Genomic DNA, 23,116 nt, shown 5'->3' with positions numbered 1-23,116 from the left:
TTTGTTTGTTTGTTTATTGCATTCAGTTGTAAAGGACTATACAGTGATTATTGAATAATTGGTGAACTGCATTTGACTTGGTGGATCACAAGTTCTGCAAGCCTGTGTTACAGCTTTTATTTAGTATCTATCACTGGAGAAGGTTATGCTTAAGTTTATGACAAGATCCTTGTTCAGAGATTTAATAAGAAGGAAAAGGTGTGATGAGGTGAAAGGAAGGAAAGTGTTTCAGTCATAATGGGAAATGGAGGAGGAAAGAAAAAGAAGGAAAAATGGAAGAAGGATTGGAGAGGAAAGAAATGGAAGGAAGAAATGAATAACTAGGTAGAATGTAAGGAAAATAGGGAAATCAAAAGGTAGCATTAAATTAAAGGTGTTCACATTAATGAAGTGTAAAATGGAGAAATCTCTGTCTTTTTAACATAGAATACAGCAAAAAAAAAAGATGAAAAGTCAGATGGTATTGAATGTTTAAGAGGTATACTGCGGTTGTAACATATAAGGTACTCACTGATGGAAACCCCATTATTTCTTGTACATTTGAACTGTTCTCCTTTAGGAAAATGAATAAATTTGACCAATTTTCATTAAAATACATGAACCACTGAAGTAGGATTATATTATGTAATAATTAGCCATCCAAGCAAGTCTTGTCAGCCATTTCTATGAAGCTCAAAGATACCTAAGCTAAAGCAAACATGTTTGGATTTCTACTATGAATGCAGTTAATCACACAGACTCTGACTTGCTATTTCTGCTAGAGTTTGGTTTGATGATGCTTGAAGAGATTTCAGAAGCAAACTGTTCTATTTTGACTGATGGAAATGTAGGGAAAAAGAAATCAGAAAGGAAGGACAGAATTTCTTCTTAATCTTAGTTGATTTTTTAATTAATTTCTGCAGGTTCCTACTAGCCAAAAGAAGGAAGGTGTTTATGATGTGCCAAAAAGTCAACCTGTAAGTGTAAGTACATAGTGGGAGTAAAATTATTTTTTAAATAACTAGTTCTTCAACCCTCATACATGAGTAATGCTCAATGATTTAGGTATCTGACTGCAGAGCCAGAAGTTGGGAGTTCTATTCCCCACCAGTTCTATTAATGTAGGAGAAAACTTTCAGAGGCCACCCTAGAATCTTAGAGTGCCACCTCTTGGCTTGTTACACTCATTAGAGGATGTAATTGGTATCTGTTTTTTACTTTGTTTTTGTTTGTGCGGGTTTTTATATTTGCGGTGTTGGGTTGCAGCCAACCAGCAGAATATAGTACCTTGTCTGTCTCTGTATTAATATTTATTCAGAATTACCCGTATTTTTCGCTCCATAAGACGCACTGGACGTTAAGACGCACTTAATTTTTAAATACCGAAAATTAAAATAAAATAAAAATATATAAACAGAGCAAGTCCCACACTGGGACTGCCAAAAAAAATCACCAAAAAACAAAGCAACATAGAAACATACCCCCAGCCCAAACCTACCCTACAAAACCCACCCAGAACATTTTTTAAAAAAGTAAAAAGCAGCACCTTACCAGTGGAAAGCCTCCTGGAGGTCCTCAGAAGCCAGCGATGGTGCCTGGGGGAGGCCCCCACGGGGCCTGCTGAGGCCTCCAGAGGCCTCGGAAGCGAGCGATGGTGCCTGGGGGAGGCCCCCACGGGGCCTGCTGAGGCCTCCCGAGGCCTCGGAAGCCAGCAATGGTGCCTGGGGGAGGCCCCCACGGGGCCTGCTGAGGCCTCCGGAGGCCTCGGAAGCCAGCAATGGTGCCGGGAGGAGGCCCCCACGGGGCCTGCTAAGGCCTCCGGAGGCCTCAGAAGCCAGCGATGGTGCCGGGGGGAGGCCCCCACAGGGCCTGCTGAGGCCTCCGGAGGCCTCGGAAGCCAGCGATGGTGGCGTGGAGGGGACAGTATTTGCTCCATAAGACGCATACACTTCTCCCCCCACTTGTTTTGGGAGAAAAAGTGCGTCTTATGGTGCAAAAAATACGGTATATTCCATTACGTTATGTTGCATCATTCCCTTGTAAATGTTTATGAGAGTACAGCATAATTCATGCTCAGGATAAACCCATAGAAATCAGGGGAGTTTCAGTAAATGGTGGCAATATTGTCACATTGATTTCATCGAGTTTAATCTAAGAATGAATAAGGCTGGAGTGAACCTACTGATAGTTTCTAAAATTAATACATGTCACTCATCTGTTTAAATGGTGGAGAAATAAGGAACAGTAATACTATTTAAAAAATTAAAAAGAAACGGATGAGCAACATAAATACTAAACATCAATAAGTTATTCAAGCTGACATTTTGCTTTTGTACAAGTTTTTTGAAGAAAAAGATTGGAAGCACACATTAATACTATACGTATTATATTTTACTGTTCATTGATTTTATAGTAAAATAGTATATTACTATTTAATATACCCCCCTTATATCCACGTTTCTACATCTTTAAGACACTTGCTTTCATACAGTCAAATTTATTGCTTTCTCTGTTAGATAATCCTCTAAAATTCAGTTTGTGACCACATTGGCCAACTTGTCTCTATCTGATTTAGATGTCCGAGGACACTATTAAATGGTAGATGTTGTTCTTTTGGATCTCTGAATGACTTTCGCTGAAGTGTTTCAGTGTTTTATCTTTCTCCTGGGTAGACAATATAGCAGATGATATAATGGTATTCATGCTCATTTTTAGGGAGGGTAACTTTGGCAAAACCCTTGTCCTGTTCTGTGGCTGTATATTGATGTTGGGAATAATCTGGCAGATAAGGTAGAAAGGGGAGAGTTAAAATAAAGTGTGTATAACAGCTGCACACATTTGTGTGGTACAAAATTAGATTGGTGTCTGTACTGAGGTACAACATTTGTTTGGTGTGCATACTGAGTTTGGGCATTCTTACTCTGTTACACCCCCAACCACCACTTCCTTTTGTCATAATAGCAGTCTGTCCCTGGCGCCATTTTGACCACAAGCTCCAGTCCAAGCTTCTCTCTATAAGTGTATTGGAATGCATCTGAACAAAGACACATTTTGCCATAGTAATGTACTTTCTTAGGACTCTGTAGTTCTCTTGACATACAAAATTAAACCATGTCAAAATACGAGCATCTTAATGAGTTCTCCCTCCACCCCCGTATATCTTTTCCAAAGACTTCCCATTATACATACACATCAGGTTTTGCTTGTCAAGATGTTTTTAGCGACAGGAGGCAAATCATAAATACCCTTCACTATGCCTGTCACTCAATTCACAATAAAACCTAATCTTCCCATCAACATGTCCAAACTATCTGTTTACAATGTTATGAAGGTTTTCAAACAACTCATCACAGTGCTATATAAAGATGTAGCTCTCCCCCATTTTTTTTCCTGACTCCCCATCGCCTGCAGTTGATTAGTCATGTATCCCTGGGCAGAGAAGGTGTCATCTGTTTGCAAATCAGGATATTAGGATTCAGTCCACAGTGGTTAAGATTTCAATGGGTGTAGATCCTTTGGAGATTTATGCCAGATGGGCTGTGGCATCATTGCATTGTCATACAGTAATTGTCATCATATTAGCTATTTACATTTGTATTTGCATGGATGGATGTAGGTCTGCAAGGGGTTATGGAGATAATAGGAATGCAAGTCATAGAATATTTTACCTATTTTGCTTCTGAAACCATATGCGGTCCTACAGAGGCAGCTTGGATCCCAAAGGCCATGGAAGAAATCTGACAGTGCTTAGAAGCCATCAAGTCTGCGTCTCCATTTGTTACCATTTGAATCACTCTCATCAGATGAGAGTTTGTGAATACTAGAATAAGAATTTGCAATATTATTTACAACACCCAGTAGAAACATATTAAATCTTGGTATCTCCTATTGCAAGCTTTATAGAACTAGCCATACTTTGAAATTTGACTGTGGTCTGCTCATAGCTAATTTCTTAGCAACCCAAACTGTAGTAACGTGCTTTTTTGCAAAGGGTTGTTGAAAACTACACTTTCTTAAAAATTCAAGGCACATCGCTTAATTTAATCATATATGTATAAGTAGGACTAACCCCAAGCAACTCCTTTTGATATAAATTTACTTAGATGTGAAGCAGAAGACATTCCTGCTAAAGCCTCATGCAACTAAATGAATGAACTGGTAGGGTTTGCATAGGTTCATAAGGGAAGATCCTGATATATTTTCTTCCCAAACCCTTTATGCAGGATTTTAATAAGTTTAATCAATGAAGTTTTGATTCAGAGCACATCCTTGAAAATCTATCCAGGTCAGGAGTTTTGTATTGTTTGAATGCTCCTATCAACTAAAAGCTGACTTGAAAATTCCAGCATTTTTAAAGTACAAATGATTACACGTATATGTACAAAGTCTCCGCTTCTTCTCTCACACACATGCACACACTTCAGAACTCAGACTTGAGTGTGTGTGGGAAACTATAGCTCCTAGAATCCTTAAGGTTTTTTTTAAAAATATTTTTTCAAAAAATGTAGTCTGTGGTGCAGCAGTTAAACTGCAGGACTGCAGTGAAGGCTCTGCTCACAACCTCAGTTCAATCCCAGTGGATCCAAGTATCCTGCTCAAGATTATTTCAACCTTCCATCCTTCCAGGGTTGGTAAAATAAGTACCCAGCTCACTGGTGGGCAAGTGTTGTTTACATGTTGTTTGTATGTGCTCTAAACCCTTATAGAGTGTCCTAACATTATGGGGTGGTATGTTAGTCGAAGCAACAACAATAGCAACAATATTTTTCTTTTATAGGTGAAAGTGCATCTGCTGGGGTTTTTTTAATTCTTAAAAAAACTCAAAATTCTGTTGGTGTTTCATACATGCATAAGTGAAAGAGTAGAAATTATGTTTGCAAATAGACACTAATTAATTAGGTCCTGATTGAGCAGTAGTCACACAACCAGGAATGTGGCTGGTATTTCATTAATTAGCAACAATTCTCCACACCAGTTTATGTGATTTCACTTCTATACATATAAACTGCCAACAAGTTTCCAGCCAACAATTTTTGCCATTCTTTTTTCTTAGAAAAAGGATGATGGGTATGGGAGGGTTGATTATTCACCCAGCAATTAAAGAATAGAAGGTATCTTACAGGTTCATTTGTATGGCTGATATCGTGGGTTTTTCCTATTGTTTCTCTTATTGTTTGTTCGTTTATTTGACTTCTTTCTTTTGTTTCTCCCCACAAGAGAACTGGAGTTAGCTATTAATACAGTTTGTTAGAGAAATCTTAGCAATTTTAAATGGCAAATCTAGATTGGCAAAAGAAAGATGCTTCTCTGCTGATGGGTTCAATGCACTATGAGGAGACATTATTAAAACATTGCCATGTTAACATGAATATTTGGTAGACAGTCAAGGTACAGCTATTGCTATCTATCTCCTTTGCAACCTATGCTATCAACTTTGGGTCATGCTCTATATATTTTCAGAGAATGTTGCTAGGTGATGTCTAGCAACCTACAACTCACTGCTGTTTGCATTTTGATGACCTGTGATCCATTGTCATATCGTGACTCTACCTTTGTCTGTTTTTCTTGTAGCATCAAAAGTAGCATCCAGATGGCATTCTGGGTAGCATCTGCAAATACTGCCTCCAGCAATATGTGCAGCTTGCTTAAGCAAGGCAGGATGACTATTCCATATTCCACATGGATTTTTTTCTATCTTTCCATTTAGTGATGCATTTATTTTCTTAGGAGCTTGTGTGGTATTTGCTGGATGGCCGTTGTGACATGCAGATGTCTCTGCAAATAAAATTCTCCCCAGCTGTGGAAAATTGCACAAGCATTAATATTTTTGTAACATTTGCTTCTTCAACGCTATAAATTTCTAGGTTTAAAGATTAGTGTCACATTTAATCATCTCAGATCAAAATTCATCCTACATCTTCACATTGTATATAGAATTGTTGTAGTTGTTTGGTTTTGTTCTGTTGTGGGGTGTTTTGTTTTGTTTTTTGTTTGCTTGCTTTTATTTTTGCCACTGCTTTACGAATTTGACTCTCATTTAGGTTGTGATCTACGAAGATACAGAGATGCTTTTCATACATGCTACTCAAGCCACCTGTCAAGCCAACTATCCTATATTTGGGCCTAAATGTAGAATCATAGAATAATGGAATTGGAAGGGGCTGATAAGATCATTGAGTCCAACCCCCTGCTCAGTGGAGGAATCCAAATCAAAGCAAATCTGACATATGGTTGTCTGATTTTCTCTTGAATTCCTCTAGCATTGGAGTGCCCATCACTTGCCAAGGTAATTGGTTCCATTGTCATACTGCTCTAACAGTTAACAGTTTTTTCTTGATATTTGGCCTAAATCTGGCTTCCTGCAGTTTGAGCCCATTATTACATGTCCTGCACTCTGGGATGATCCAGAGCAGATCTTGCCTCTCCTCTGTATCTACCTTTCAAGTATTTGAAAACTGCTATCATAAATTTCCTCAGTCTTCCTTTCTTAAGATTAAACATGCTCAGTTCCTTCAGCCTTTCCTCACAGGTTTTGATTTCCAGTCCCCCAATCATAGTTGTTGCCCTCCTCTAAAACTTGACATCCTCTACTGAAATTCATTTTATTGCTTTTTTCCCAGTTCTCCATTCTAAGGTCATTCTGAATATTGATTCTGTCTTCTCAGATCTGAGAAAGATGTTGAACAAAACCAAGCCAAAAATAGAAACCTGTCACAATCCACTTGCCACTTCTCTACAGGATGAAGAGGAATTGTTGGTGAACACTCTCTGTGTACAAACTGTTGTCTACCCACAAACACACTTGCAGCAGCATCTGGCTCAGCATCTTACAAGGCTGTGCATGAGAATACCATGTTGGACTCTATTGAAAGTCTTGCTGAAATCAAGAAATCATTTTTATTAAAATAGAGATAAAGTTAGTCTGACATGATTTCCTTTTAAGGAATGCATGCCAGGTCGTACTAATTGCCACATTCTTTTGTAAGGGCTCAGAGACCATCTGCTTCCTGATTTGCTATAGAATCTTTCCTGGTATTTCTTGGAATACTTCTGACCATGGGATCTCACACAGTGTTTCCGAAACCTTTTTGAAATTGGCTTTCCAAAAATTCAGAGAATGTGTTTTACTGTTTTCACCCTGTTTCTATTCTTTTTAATGGTATCACCTTCCAGTGATTGGCCTCATCCCACTAGGATTAATAGTGCTTATTAAACCCCATTTGCCTTTTTCTGTTGAGAGCCAAGCTCAGTCTATTTTTCCCATGTTCTACATATTGATATCAATATCAATATACCTCCAGTTTCCTTACTTTCCTTCCTACAGTTTCCTTACTTCCACTGGCAAATTCATGTGCTACAACTGACATTCTTGTGCCCAGTACATTGTGTCATTGAGAGTGCTGTCTCCTTCCTAGCAGGATTTCAGTTTAAAGCCCAGCAAGAGTCAGTTTCACCAACAAGAGTCAACTACATGAAGTGCTGGTGGAGAAAAGTACAACATGAAATAATCAGGGTACATAGAGTACTTTGCAGAGGGGACAACCTACACAGAGGTATTGTCTCTGATGGCAGCCCCGATGTTATCATAATGCATGGCTTGACACTACCATACCACTGCCTTTTCATAGTGCTGGTAAACTACTTCCAGTTACCTTCTAATAAGTATACCTTCTGTTCAGGAGGTCCGGATTTATTGTACCACTAACATGTGGAATCCTGCCTGTCCATATAGATTCTCTGTTATCCCTCTCTTGCTTCCTCTCCAATTGTTGCATTTTGGACCTCTCTATTTGCAACATTTTTTAATTTCCTAAACATCATGGAGCACTTCAGGGAAGTCCTAAGTGTTACCATTTCCACACACATATATAGGCATTTAAATCAAAGCTGGAGAAGAGGTGGAGATGCAGAAAGATGTGTAGATGGATCTTTTCCTTTGTAATGATTTCCCAGAGAAAATATGTGAGATGCTGCTAGATGTCAAGTTGAACCTTGTGACACCCAAGTCTTCCCAGCTGCTTTGAAGAAAATACAGACAAACCTACAGACAAGCCCCTCTCCTAGTTTGGTTCTAATTAAAATCAAGAAGAAAGGTGTTTTAATATTACTCTTTCAAAGCTCAGATACCAGACCTAACATAACATCCATGAAATATGAAGAGCAGCTTAATAAATTTCCACACCTGGCTCATTAAGATGGATACAGGAAAAATATTGCATCGAAATGTCTTCATAATTCAAGTAAGCCAAATGCCAAAGTCTAGAGAGCAAACTTATTTGGGAAAAATTATGCAGAAGGGGCATAAAACGAACATAGTGAATCAATGCGGAGACTTCAAAAATTCGGTCAGATGTAGTTATACTTTGACCTGCTTGAGTGGGTTTCAGAAGATGTGCAAAAAGCATCCCACCCTTCCTTCTATACTAATGGTAGGAGCTGAGCAGAACTGTGAGTATCTTGGAGAAATGTTATCTTCCACACTGGAGTGAATGGGCATGACCACAATGTGCCAGCCTTCTGCAAGTGCATATGGAACTCTCGATCAAGGCTCTCACACTCACGAAATGCCAGAAGCTATGTAAACGACACACACTTATTCTGGATTGCCAGTCCCACTTCATCGATGGGATTGTACTGCCCAGGCAGCATTTTTAAGAAATAGGCTTTAATCTTAAACCAGTGTGTTTGTCTTTAATGCATGTTACCCATTATGCTATCAGTCCTGCTCACCCAGGCAGTCTATATCTTCACTTCACTGTAGTCCAAGGGATGGTGGGTGTGTTTGGGGTGTTCTCTCTCTCTTCCCCTCCTTCCCTCCCTCTCATTCTCTGTGTCCCTCTGATTTTCAGATTATCGCAGAATTGGGGGGGGATGGGACTTTTTTTCCTGCCAACCTGAAAACCCATTTCTTCATTTAATATAAAAGTCATGCTCATTAAGAAAACTTTAAAGCACTAAACAAAACATCCTGATTTTATCTTAAAAGGATAAGATAACAAGATTTGGCAAAATTGTAAATGTGAGTAAAATATAATGTCAAGGATTCATAAAATGCTATATATCCTCTCAGTTTGAATGTGGCACATTTCTGAATCATAAAATGGTATTTAGCTTGCTTAACTCCAGGTTTTTAGAGATTCTCTCTCTTTTTCCTACAAATGAGGAAAAGAAATGCTGCAAGCTGCTAGCTTTTTCAGAGGAATGTTAATTTGCCAGAAACGGATGTAACAGTCATTCATGTCAAGAATTTATATTATCGGTTATGAATGTAGAGGAGATGTAGTTATATAGGTACGCCGTTGCCTTGCCATAGAAGTTGACATGGACATCATCTGCCCTGGAAGCTCTTCTGTGCATAGGATTTTTGCCCTTTCTTTAAATGCCCCTGTTCACTGGAGCTGTCTTGGCAGGAGAACTTTCCAGTGTATTGTGTGAGTTGTAATTATGATGATGGAAAGGTAGTCATCTGAATAAAACTAATAGATTTCTCTGATAATCTGAACAAAGATGGATAAAAGAGCAATACACTTAATGTATTTCTGAGAATGAGGGAACATCTAAAGGTAGTACTTTAAAACAGCTGAAAAGAGCTGTTTTTTGATATTATTTGTCATACTGGTATCCATAGACCTGTTTCGACTTTTACTGGCATGTTAATTCCCATGATATGTCACTCTGCCATGCTACTCATGCAGTGCTGGAAGATCTAGGCCAGATGGAGTGTGCCAACATTGTCTAGTGTGTCAGCATTGGTTTGTTTCTAAAAGGAATAAAGATATAACTGCAAGAACACTATGAGCCAACCTGATCTTGTCATATTTTGGAAGCTAAGCAGAATCAGGCGTGGTTAGTAAGACCACAAGAGGATACCAGAGATCTTTAGGTGGCACAAGGAAAAAAATTGTTCCTAAAACTTTGGGGACCCATTTCTGCCCATCAGACTTGATAATACAGTGGTAGATAGATCAGTGATGTGGCTAATGTTCTCATGGTCGTGTGAGACAATTTGTCAGTTCTTTCCTCCAAAATCCTGGGCCAGTATTCTGTTGGGTCCTTACACTACATGAGTAGATATTGGATCTCCCATTCTATTAGCTTCCATGTGTTCTTAGTATTTATTCTGGAGGACAAGGAAATCCTCCAGAACAGGGGTTTCAGTGCTACAAAAGGCAAGAGAGCAGTAGAAAAAAGAAGAAAAGTGTCCCACTGTGGGTGTGCATGGGCTGCGTTGGTTGTCTACTGTTCTTATTCCTGCGTCCACCATAATAAAGGCAATGTCATGCTGTTTCTCACACTGACTTACTATGTGAGCTGTAATTAGCTTCTCTTCGAGATTATAGTTAATCAAGTGTGTGAATATTCTATTCTGGGGTAAGCCACCTTCTGGACATTTGGCTAGTCTTCTCTACCCTATTATTAAAGGCCAGACTACCAGCTGGCCTTTAATGATAATATGATAGATGTTGTTATGTATGTAGTTTGCATTGGTAAAACCTAATGATAAACTAGTTGAGAATATAACCCAGCTGCTTAGATCAAACAGTGAAAACAAACAGCTAGCATTAGAAAAGCAGCATAACAAAAGATCAGCTACTACATATGAAAAGATAGGAGCAATCCTGACATAGATACCTGGACATATTGAAGTTAATCATCTTGGCATAGGAAATGATTTATAAAACTTAAAGTATAGATGATAGATGTAAAAATATATATATTAGGGCATTTCATCAGCAACGTATGAGCAGAAAAAAGATTCAATAGGTAAAACCATCTGGTGGTGTTTCATCCCCCCCCCCCAATATTTTATGTCTTCCCCCTTCCTTTTTTCTTCTCTGCCTTTCCTTCTGTTTTTTTCCTTCTGCACTGCTTTCTTTCATGCTATATTGGAAGTTTGAATAGAGCAAATTTCATTTCAATTGCTGTCATAATGTGAAAAGCATGATCATAGGAATGGGGTGATGGGAGCAGAATCTAAACATTGCAGGAAATATGATGTTCCCAGTTAAAAAGGGGGGAGGGACTTTTAACTTGACTTTGCCCTATGCTAGCTGATTATCACTGATGTGACAATGACATAAGAAAATCGGAAAGTGTTGCTTCACATTACAAAAGTAGAAATCAGATCTCATCACATGTTTATCAGAAGTTATGTTGTTGAAGCTCCTAATTACCTACTTTGGAATATGAATTTTTTAGTTCACACATTATCCAGCTTAGATATATTATAAATGCCTGTATATTACAAGTTCCAGAAGCCTGTCTTATTTGGTGATGCCATTACAGATGCCTGGTGTTTTTTTCCCCATGCAAAACACATGCTGTACCACTGCTGACATTTGCTTTCTACCACCTCTTGGCAATTTGATAAGAAAAGGGGAGAGAAAAAACAGGCTCAAGAAGGGATTTTTTCAAACCATTTAGGAGCCATTCCAAAAAAAAAAAAAAAAACGGAAAAAAGAATAATCTTAGCTCGGTTTATAATATCATGGGAATTTGCTGGCTGGAGGATTCTGGGAGTTCCAAACTCAAGTTGCTCTCTATGGCATTTCCTAGTAGTTATTATGAAGAATAATACTAACTCATGTTCTGTCTCAAACAAAGGAACACAGAAATAATTTCTCCTCCCAAAAGTTCTTTCTTGTCTGTACCTGAATGAGTGGCAGCTCATTTGAGGTGAATCAAAAGGAAATAGCATACTCATATTAAAGAGTCATTAGACAATTGTCAAGACTAAGTTAGGTGCAAAACACAACTCAGAGGCAACTATAGTACCTATGCTGTTCATAATACACTGTTGCTCTCTTATGAATTGGGGGCTACTTCTGTTCTGCTTGTTTTTGTTTGGAACCTTTACATAATGGAGACTTGGTAGAACCCATCATGCTGACTGCCAGAGTTCATAATGGCCTGTCTCAGAGCACGAATACTGTCCCATTGACAAGGTTTAATTTATGCACAAAATTCATTGTCATAGGGTTCTCACTGCAAGTTTCATTCTTTTCTTTCCGCTTCCCATATTTCTTGCAAAAACAAAACAAAACACTTTTCTCAGCAGCATTGCCAGTTGAGAGCAAGTTTTATTGTTGATGCAGCCCTTAAAGAAGGAGGAAGTCTTCATTTCTCTGTAACATAAATCTCAGGATCTGTTAGTACATATTAAATATAAATTACACTGGCAAAGAGGCTGTGTTAGCTCTCACGGATGTGAGTAATGTGGTTCAGCTTCGCAGGAGACATGTCTATACTTGCAGATATACAGTATATATATATACACAGTACTTGCATTAGCCAGTGAGCTATTCTAAAACGGGGTGGTGGATGGGAGAGAGAAGTCTAAAGTCTAAATTCGTATTCTTATTGTTTCCCTTCTACAATGTCATCATGGCTATCTTATGAAGTCAAGATCTTATGCTGCAGCTCCCAGCAATTATGCTGCATTTCATCCAAACAAGTTTTCCAGGCTCTTCTACCAATAAGTTGTTCTTCATCCCACTCTTCTTCCCTTTTAATTTACCTTGAATGATCCAATATAATAAACTGTACTATTTGTTTCTCATTATATGAGTGAAGTATTGAAGCCCTCTGTGCTTTATGAATTTCATATTTTCTTTATATGTATTCATTGGCTTTGGTATTTCTTCATTGTTCACCTTCTTGATTGAAGAAATTCATAGCATTTTACAAAAAAATCCGTGTTTCAAATGCTTATACCTTTTTACATAGAAGAACCAAGAATGCATGGCATGAAATAATGTGCATATTCAAAGCTAATTTTACATTTTATTGCATAATACATTCTTTTTTGTATGGAAGATACTTGGGGCCATTTGTATTCTGCCTTTTATTGAATGGTCTTGATCCAACGATTCATTCAACCAGATTCAAGATACTTGCATATGTCAACATGCTCCACAGTTTCATTGTGAATATTTAACTACATTTTTGAGGCAGGTTGTGTTTTTTTTTAATTGATAATCTTGAATTTGGTTTTTTTAACATTCATTTTTAGACTGTGTTCCTTACTTACCTTACTGATTTTATGAAATAACTTTTGTGATCATGTAAATCGTTAACTAATGATACTATACCCTTTCCATATCAGATATAGTCGTTAATCTCATCATAGACAGTGATACCATCATTTGCATCAGCAAGTTTTTCTCTAAAGATGTTCTTGGAGCACAAACTAAAAAGCAATGATAAGAGTACAATGCTTTTCACATTTCTGTGTTCTCTGATTTTCAAATGTTACTGCAGTGTTCTTTTACCATTACAGGTTTCCAGTGATATAAATTTCTCTTTTAATCACAACTTTTGCTTACCAGCACTTACCTCCCCCCCCAAAAAAAGAGAGGGGGGGACTTAAAGATGCTACTCCAGAGCTTGGAAGTTTTACTTTTTGAACAATAACTCTAAGTTGTAGGAACTGTAGTCAGAAAAGTAATTCTTACAATCTGTGCCATCACCCAGCTCCCCTTATCTCTGTTCCTATCTATCTATCTATCTATCTATCTATCTATCTATCTATCTATCTATCTATCTATCTATCTATCTATCTATCTATCTATCTATCTATCTATCTATCTATCTATCTATCTATCTATCTATATAGATATAGATATAGATATAGATAGATAGATAGATAGATAGATAGATAGATAGATAGATAGATAGATAGATAGATAGATATAGATATAGATATAGATATATATAGATATATAGATATATATATTTGCAGCCAAAGGGAGAGTTAAGAATTAATTTGACTACAAATCATGTTGGGTAAAATAAATTTAAATGGATCAATTCACATGTTGATTACCTAAGCAAGTCGTTCTTTTGAAGCAAGTCAACAAGTGAGCTGAAATGTTTAATCTTCCTTTAATAGCTTGTGTTCAACATCATGCTTCTGAAAACCATTTATCCACAACCCAGGAATAATTGTCAATAGTTAGGTGATCTAACTTGGACAATAATCTGGAAACAATGAATGCATCAACTTTGAGGATTAAGGAAATAAATTAAGAATAGGCAAGTGCATTGTACTGTGTGTGTGCGTGTGTGTGTGTTGAAAATGCACTCATAGGAATGCTTGTATGTAATATGACAGATTGCTCTGTGCTGCAGTTAATTAGTAACTGAGTACAGATGTGTTCAGAGTGTGTTGGTGTTACTTGCCAAGAGCAAACACATACTTTTAATATATATCCCTCTTTAGATATGAGCAAATATAGAGATCTTTAGATATGGCCCACTGAAAAGAAATCTGTTCACAAAGTTCTTACAGAGCTAGACAGCTAAGCTGTAGCAAGTGAGATCTTACCAGTGAGGAGGCCTAGAGGAAAAGGTACCTGTTGTCAGGCTAAAGAAGTCCATGAAACTTCCAGCAGAAATTTAAAATGCATAAGAACTTTCATTTTTAAACAGCAATTTCTGTTTTGTCATTAGAAGGCAAACTCTCTGAAGAGATTAGATTCAAACCTAATGCTAAGTTTTTCAGTTCCATTAGTGGTGAATTTGTTTTTGGTTTGTTTTGTGATTGATCCTTGCAGACCTAAGCACAGGTATCAATCAATCAATCAAACCTATATTGGCATACACAAAACACCTAATCAGAACTACATTCAGTAAAACTTGTCTGCAGCTTTCTGGAACCATATCAAAGTTTGTTCAGATTCAATGTAGTTTTACTATTTATGCAGCAAGACACACTCTCCACCCTATCCTATGTACCTTATAATAATAATAATTAAAAATTTTATTGTTATAATTAGCCTATTGATTATATCAGAGGATTCATAAACCTGGTTCAAGCAGGGAGTGCTGGTTCAAAATGTGCTATTTTGGCCTGTTCACTATGTGTGCTAAGAAGCATGCTACTTTCTCCACCCTGTCATTTAACAGAAAATGCATTCTGTCTACAGTGGTGCCCCGCTTGACGACGATAATCCGTTCCAGGAAAATCGCTGTTAAGCGAAATTGTTGTCAAGCGGGGGGAAAAACCCCATTGGAATGCATTGAAAACCAGTTAATGCATTCCAATGGGGGAAATACCTGCTCATGCAGCGAAGATCCTCCATAGGGTGGCCATTTTACAATCCCTGTGTTGCGAAAATAGGTCCAGAAAACAGCGGGGAGCCATTTTGCGAACCGCCAATCAGCTGTTTTTAATCATCGTCCAGTGAAAAAAATGGTTCCCAAAGCAGGGACCGAAAAGATATAAAGCGAAAAAGCCCCATAGAAACATCATTTTGCGATCACTATAGCGATTGCAAAAAAGTCATCATAAAGTGATTTCGTCATCTAACGGGGTCATCATCAAGCGGGGCACCACTCTGACCCCACTCTTACCTTGAGCAATATTGAACCCAGATATTGAGTGTGGGGTTCTGAGCAGTGAGGGCAATATAAACACATGTGTACCAGCGACTCAGTTCCTCCCAGTTCACAAGAGCAGTTCCTCCCATTGTAAGGAATACCCTGAAACCTGCAAGATAATACTGTTGAAGGCATTACATTAAATCTGGCCAGGGCATAGGCTCTGTGTTTTTGAGGTGATTGTGATAGATTGTATATAGGGCTATCTGGCCCTGCCTAACAGGAATCAGGTGGCTTGGGGGGGGGGGGGAAATAGGTCTTATTTGCTGCACTTGGGAGATCCTGGAATTCGATATCTAACATCCTGTGCTCAATCAGCTGAAATGCTTCCTTGTGGGGCAGGGAAGCCAGGTGATTCCACTGACAGGCCTATTAGTGAGATTTTCTTTTCAATATAGGCAAGCTCTCTGGCGATACTTGTTTCTCAGAAAATGTGGTGTAAAAAAACTGCCCTCTTTGAAGTTATAATGGATCTTCAACCAATATTTGATTTATCTCAGTCATGCCTGAGTCGCTACCATATTTTGGCCCGTCTCTAAACAGAGCAAAGTGTGCTGCTTATATACCACCCCATAGCACTTCAAGCACTCTCTGGGCGGTTTACAAATTAATTATGCAGGCTACGCATTGCCCCCCCCCCCGCGCAAGCTGGGTACTCATTTCATTGACCTCGGAAGGATAGAAGGCTGAGTCAACCTTGAGCCGGCTACCTGGGATTGAACCCCAGGTCATGAGCACAGTTTTGGCTGCAGTACAGCAAGTTTAACCACTGTGTCACGAGGCTCTTTCAGAGGGCCACCTATGGCACACAAGTTGGTACTTCCAGAATTTTCTGCAGAAACATAGATTGGATTTGCTCTAGGGCAGAGGTCCCCAACTCCTGGTCCGTGGCCTGTTGCCGGTCCATGGCCTGAGCTGGACCAGACTGCAGAGACAGACGTCCTGCCCCACCCCCTCACGCAGTCAACCCCGCACAGCTCATTTGCACCTGCGCACGAGCTCCAGCACGCCTGTGCAAGCGCTGCTGTGCTGTTTGCACATGTGCATGATCACGAGTGCACCCAGACAAGTGCTGGGCCTCCATTTGCGCATGCACACAAATGTGCACACACTTGCACAAATAGTGGCACGGTGCTTGCACAGGCACACACACACTTGTGCACAGGTGCACACACACTTGTGTGAGAGAGCACACACCCTTTTCCCCAGCCGGTCCATGGACCGAAAAAGGTTGGGGGCTGCTGCTCTAGGGAATGATCCCAGGCCTTTGTTCATAAAGGTATGCCATGTAGCAACTGTGAAATAATCTTTGCATTAAACACTTTTAATCCAGGCGGTATATATTGCTACTTTACACTATAGGACCCAGCTTTACTTGAAATGAAACACAATGCCCAGATACCTGAGGTGTTTAACCTGCTCAATCTCAAGCACAGGTATTGTTTATGAGTATGCGTGATAATTTGGGAAAGTATGAAGAATTATATCTGAAATATTTTATCACCTTCTAATTGGAAAGGTGGCATCTCGTGTGTTAGTGCCTGCAATGCCTCTCTAGCCCAGCAGTCAGTGGGGTTGGCTGGATGGAAAACATTAGCTGAAATGCATTGGGGATGACATCATCTGTAGGAGGAAACTATTCTGATTAAATGCAAATTGCCACTGATTGAAAGCAATTTCAGTGTGCATGTGACTCATACACAATATGATGAGGTCACATCCATGCATTTAATCATTACTGTTGTGTGTGGTGAGTCTTCAACAGGATTTCAGCCAGGGTATTTGGATGTAATGATGTACAGTTAGTAAAAGCTGTGCTTCACTAGCTAACTTGAAGTCATGATTTGGTATCCTGATTTGTTCCCAACAAACAAACTACAGTTACTAAGGCTGAGTGGGTTCAGGAGTACAAAAAGCCAGAGTTAAATATCTTGGTTGGCATTACAGCTAAATGCTGGTTACATCAGTCCTACAATTAGGGCATTGTTGTTTTTGTCCTGGGGAAAAAGTTGATTCCATTAAAATCCTGCCCATGTTTCCCTAATCCCTTTGAGACACCCCATATGGGAATGAACACTTGGTTTCACATTTCCCCTCTCTCAGTTCTATATTCAGCTCTGCATATTAGGCTGAGACAGCCTTGTTCTCGGTTTCTAGAGTTCACAATTGTGAGATGTGTCAGTTTTAAGAAGGCATTTTAATAATGCATTATTGAGTTGAGAGACAAAGCAATTAACTACATTATTAGATTTTTGAAGTGGCGTCTCTATCCATTAGGTCAAGACAGTGATATTTTTATGATTTGCACAAATGTTTCCTGCTGCAAAGATCTTAAGACTTAAAAACTTCATTAATTGCCTAATAAACTATTCTGAGGCTTGGAGGCCTCTGACAGCATTTGTTAATATTAACAGTAGCTGCATGAAGGATATCCAAAAAGCCTCAAATAATGGATTTCAGGTATATACATTTATCTCCCGAGAGATCTGCACATCCAGATGTAATAAGCAAAAGTTCTGGAGAAGCTTCATTGAAATGAGTGAGACTTCTTCAAAGTCTGATTATAAAAGGGTGATAGCATTTGTGAAAGCAAGAATTCAGAGGCAAGTGGCTAGCTAGAGTTGAAATGTGCTCATTTTCCAAGCATTTTGTTTTATTTCAAATGTGAACACGAAAAGTCTTCAGGCGAATGTCCATTATTCATTCTAAAATTCAGGGACCATCATTACAGTTAGAGGGGAACAGCAATCCACACCTCTTCTCTCATCACTTTGGTCCCAGGAACAGCAACAAATGATGAGACTCACACGGAGAGCCAACTTGTAGTCAAGAACTTCTCCCTTTCAGACCTGTCATTGATTTCAGGAACAAATGGATAATGGTGGGTCAGGCTACCCACTTACCTCTAACCATGATGATGGGTTAGAGAATTATTGGGTAGGGTTTATATCAGTAACCGGCTTCCTGGTTCTTTCTTTTTTTTTCTCTCCCTGAATATCCCAGAGATATATTTCACATTGCATACTAAAATACATTCCTTATTAGCATCACTCATAGAGCTCTTCACAGAGAAGTTATTTCAAGAAGAAATAACTGTGTTAGACTGTAAATGTAAAAATCCTGGAATACCTGTAAGACTAACAAGTTTTATTTGGCATGAGCGTTCATGGACTCCAATGCACTTCTTCATATGTGTGGAATGTATCCTCATTTGAGAAGATATTTATACTATGATGGAGTAGATAGAAGATGAAATGTAATGGAAATGCAAGTGGTCTGTTATGTTGCTGATCTGTCAGTGGCTATTAAGGCTCATTGACAGTTCTTGGGGATGACAGACAGAGGTTTAAATGTTGGTTTTTAAGAGTTAAGAATTGGCCAATGGTGAGTGACAGTATAGATAAGCAGATGAACATATCCAAGGCAGGAGAAAATCTTGACTTTTCTGTGTAATAGAGATGTATGGTCCACAATTTAGTGGGTTCCTATGTGCACTGGTTCAGTTATGTGGTGTTACATAACAGCACTGATGTTACCTGTCTGTCATGGGTTTGGAGGGAAAGTTCCATCCTATGGGGAGTGGAAGGCGGGACATCAGGAGGAGGGGCTGTACTGTATAAATATGTGATGCCTGTGTGGTGAAATGTAGATGCTGAGACAGACTGTGAGACACTGGGTTGGGACGAAGCAGCAGCTGGGGAAGAAGAAGCTGTTGTGGGAGTCTGGGTGTCTGACAGGGTACTACTGTGTGTCAGAGTACCAACCTGATAAGTTCAGGTGTCTGTGGGTTAGCCAGAACTGATGGGTTCAGGGTCTGTGCTTTAAGTTAAAGGTTCTAGGTGAACCAAACTGTATGCTTGTGTGTGTGAGAATAAGCCACGTTACTTTATTTTATTCACCTGATTGTTTTATTTACCCTGTTTGTATTTAAAATAAACCTTATTCTTTTGTTGTTTAAAAATCCATCCCTGGTCTGTGTGACTTATTATAGGGAATGGTTGGTGGCAGCTTAGTAACTGTGTGATAGATCCCAGTAGGTCTGGGTTTGTCACATTGATTGGTGTCCAGCGTGTGGGATACGACTGGTCCAGTTGTCCAGCGGTCCAGCAAAGCCTTGGCAGGTGTGCCCAGAGCAAGGGGGGTCTAGTCAGGGACAGTCTGAGGCGCGTAGGTAATCTTCTAGGTGTACCTCACGGGGAGGTGCACTAGTAGAAGAACGTGCCAACTGGGGAGACTTAGATTAAGGTGCTCTGAGGCAGCCTGATTTTGGCGGGAAAACGCTGAGGCAAAACTGCGTAGCAACAGTGAGCTAGCTTGCCAGATGAGAGGCCCAGCAGAGGGGGGTAGGCTCTGACTCGATACTGTTGCAAATTTAGTGCTGAAGAACAGCAGCAATCTCTAGGAGAGCTGGTTCTGAGGCAAGAAGGAAAAAAGTGGTCGTTTTATTTTGAGGCTTGACTTTTTAAAGCAGCCTGTTCTGAGGGGGGATTATGCCCTTGACTCGAAGTCAAGTAACAGACATGGGTGAAGTGAAAGACCCCCAGATTGACCAAGGTTCTGAGGATGAATTTGGCTCAGTGCAAGGTGACAGCACAGGAGAGCAGGACCCAGAACTCAGAAAATTACTCCTAGCCCAACAGCATGAACTGAGGGTGAGGGAAATGGAGGAAAGGGAAAGAGAGAAACAGCGGCAATTTGAAATAGAGAGAGAGAGAGAGAAAATTGCTCTGGAGAAAGAAAGAATGGCGTTTGAATTAAGAAAACTGGAAATGATGAACCAGAACAATAATAATAATAGGGATTCTGAGGGAGGCCAACTGTCTAAGGCTGACCTGAAGAAATTCCCTGTGTACCACAAGGGAGATTGTCCTGAGGTGTTCTTTTCCTTAGTGGAAAGAGCGTTTGTGGACTTCTCAGTGAGGGAAACTGAGAAGATGACCATCATGCGTTCTTTAATCAGTGGTAGCCTGGCTGAGGTTTATGCCGAGATGCCTGAGGAACGGATGAAAGATTTTGCAGAGTTTAAAAAACTGGTGTTCGCAAGACATGGGATAAATGCAGAGCAGCTGAGACAAAGGTTCAGGTCCCTCACCAAGAAGCCAGAACAGACTTTTACCCAAGTGGGGGCCCAATTGGTGAGGCTGCTTGAGAAATGGCTGTCGCAGGAGGGAACAGAGACCTATGAACAGCTTAAAGACTTGATAGCCCTGGAACAGTTCTATTCAGTCCTGCATGGGGAATTGAAATTCCAGGTGAGGGAAAGGAAACCGAAATCTGTGGCAGCAGCCGCAGAGATCGCGGATTTTATCTCCCAAATAAGAAAGCCCTTGGGTGAGGGGAAATCTGTAGGTAAACCCAAAGAAACCTACAGCAAGTACTCTCAGGGACCAGGGAAAAGCCAGCAAGGGGGAGGGGCCCATGGTGAAGGGAAGCCCTCAGGCATGAAACCAAGCCCTCAGAATTTGGAGGGAAAACCCAAACAAGAGGAGAGAGAATCAAAATACACCAGAAAATGCTATTTCTGTCAGGGAAAGGGTCATCTGATCTCAGAGTGTGAGAAATTGAAGCAGCTAAAAGGAATGGTGCCTCAGAATTCTAGTGGGACCAAGCCAAAAGCTGTGTTCTGTGTCCAGAAAGAGCAAGGCTCAGTGTCACAGAGGGAGCCTGTTGCCATAGCTACTCAGTCTGGAACAGCTACCTCTGCTGATCAGGCTGAGGAAAATGGTCCTCTGGTGGAGGTAAAGCGCTGCTTGCTGATAAAAACAGATTCTCAGTTGTTTGAGACAGCAGGGGTGGACGTAGGAATACTTGACCGTCAGTATAGGGGGCTGCGGGACACTTGTTCCCAGGTAACCCTGTGCCATCCAGATATGATCCCTAGGGAGTTTATAATCCCAAATGAGAGCATGAAGGTGGCAGGGATTGAGGGGCAGGTAATCTCTCTGCCAGTAGCTGAGGTACCTGTCAACTTTCAAGGCTGGAGGGGAGCTTGGCGCCTAGCAATTTCATCGACTCTGCCAGCAGCCGTGCTCGTGGGAAATGACCTGGCTGAACATGTGAAACGGGTGCTAGTGATTACACGCTCACAAGCCACCACAGGGACAGTTCAGGGGGGTAATGATGAGCCAGAGACGGAAGCAGAGGGGAGTTCAGAAGCTGTGGTGGAAACCTTAACCACAGACAGCAGATTTGGACAGGAGCAGAAGGCAGACGCCACTCTCCAAAAGTGTTTTGAACAGGTGACTGACGCCCAGCTAACACCTGAAACCCCAGTGAGATTTCTGGAGAAAAAGGGGATTCTGTATAGAGAGACCCTGAGGAATATCTCAAAAGGGGGAGATGGGATCAGGAGTCAGCTAGTGGTACCTGAAAAGTATCGCCCCATGATCTTACAAAGGGGTCACTCTGACATGTTTGCTGCACACTTAGGAGTGAACAAAACACAGCAGAGAATCACACAGAATTTCTACTGGCCTGACATAGGGAAGCAGATCAGGGAGTTCTGTAAACAATGTGATGTGTGTCAAAGGCAGGGGAATAACCGCGACAGGACCAAAGCAAAGTTGTGCCCTTTGCCTGTGATTGACACTCCGTTCAAATGCATAGGGGTGGATATTGTGGGACCTTTGCCCAAGGCCACAAAGAGGGGGAATAGGTTCATACTAACAATTGTGGACCATGCCACAAGGTATCCTGAAGCCATACCCTTGACAAACATCGAAACTAACACAGTGGCCGATGCTTTGGTGGGGTACATGGCCAGGATGGGATTTGCCTCAGAGATAATCACAGATTTGGGCACATCGTTCACGTCAAAGCTCATGAAACGCTTATGGCAAATCTGTGGAATTAAGCACAAGGAAACCACTGCCTATCATCCGGAAAGTAATGGGTTAACTGAGAAGTTCAATGGGACTCTGATGCGCATGATAAGGGCTTACTTGGCAGAGAATCCAAACAATTGGGACCAGAAGCTGCAATCCCTTTTGTTTGCTTATCGATCAGTGCCACAAGCCAGTACCGGGTTCAGTCCATTCGAACTTTTATTTGGGAGAAGGGTGAAAGGGCCCCTTGATTTGATCAAACAAAATTGGGAGCAGATCACCCAGGATGACCCACAAGACGTTGTGACTTACATAGACACCTTGATGAATGACCTAAAGCGAAATCTAGAGCTGGCAGCAGAAAACCTGCAAGCGCAGAAGGTCAAACAGAAAACATGGTATGACCGCAAAGCTAGAGAGAGGCACTTTGACCCAGGGGAGGAAGTGCTTTGGCTTAGGCCCTGCAGAGAGAACAAACTGCAGCTCAAATGGGCAGGACCATATAGGGTCATTTCCAAGATGTCAGACCTGAACTACCTAATAGAGCAGGAGGAGAACCAAGCAAGGAGGGTGGTTCATGTGAATGCCCTAAAACCCTACTACAGAGGGGAACAGAGGGTTTTATTCGCGATAAAAGCAGCTGAGAGTGAGGAAGCTGAATTACCCTTCTGGGAGGGTAGAGGGGAAGTAAAATACAACCCAGAGGAGGTAAAGATCAGTCCTGCACTCACCCAAGACCAGCAGCAAGAACTAAAAATGCTGCTTAGTAAATATCAGCAGGTGTTTTCCAACAAGCCGGGGATAGTGAAGGGAGTGATGCATCGGATCCACACAGGGGATGCACCCCCGCAGGCAGTATCCCCATACCGAGTAACGGGACCCTATAGGGACAAGGTGCGGAAGGAGCTGGACGAGATGCTGAGGGAGAACAT

The 23,116-nt window shown here is 40.5% G+C and overlaps 1 protein-coding gene and 2 long non-coding RNA genes across 22 annotated transcripts in view; 1 reads left to right on the top strand and 2 right to left on the bottom strand.

The window, feature by feature from the left end:
• Positions 1-23,116, bottom strand: part of LOC140706648 (uncharacterized) — a 74,208-nt gene that overhangs the window by 13,164 nt on the left and 37,928 nt on the right. The window lies entirely within an intron of this gene.
• Positions 1-23,116, top strand: part of DAB1 (DAB adaptor protein 1) — a 790,680-nt gene that overhangs the window by 732,526 nt on the left and 35,038 nt on the right. For 13 of the 20 annotated variants that reach the window (XM_078392917.1, XM_020789863.3, XM_078392918.1 and 10 more), the window contains one exon: positions 903-962. In XM_078392917.1, the coding sequence (XP_078249043.1) occupies positions 903-962 (60 nt within the window). The remainder of the gene's footprint in view (positions 1-902; positions 963-23,116) is intronic. The other 7 variants (XM_078392919.1, XM_072997684.2, XM_072997681.2 and 4 more) reach the window with 1 other exon arrangement.
• Positions 2,302-13,587, bottom strand: LOC144589064 (uncharacterized). The gene is made up of 2 exons (XR_013544948.1): positions 3,648-13,587; positions 2,302-2,757 (listed from the first exon to the last, which is right to left on the bottom strand). It is a non-coding gene; the product is annotated as an uncharacterized LOC144589064 (long non-coding RNA).

This window comes from Pogona vitticeps, chromosome 4 (genome assembly GCF_051106095.1).
Source record: "Pogona vitticeps strain Pit_001003342236 chromosome 4, PviZW2.1, whole genome shotgun sequence".
NCBI classification, from domain to species: Eukaryota; Metazoa; Chordata; class Lepidosauria; order Squamata; family Agamidae; genus Pogona; species Pogona vitticeps.
This window is presented reverse-complemented; position numbering and strand designations above follow the sequence as displayed.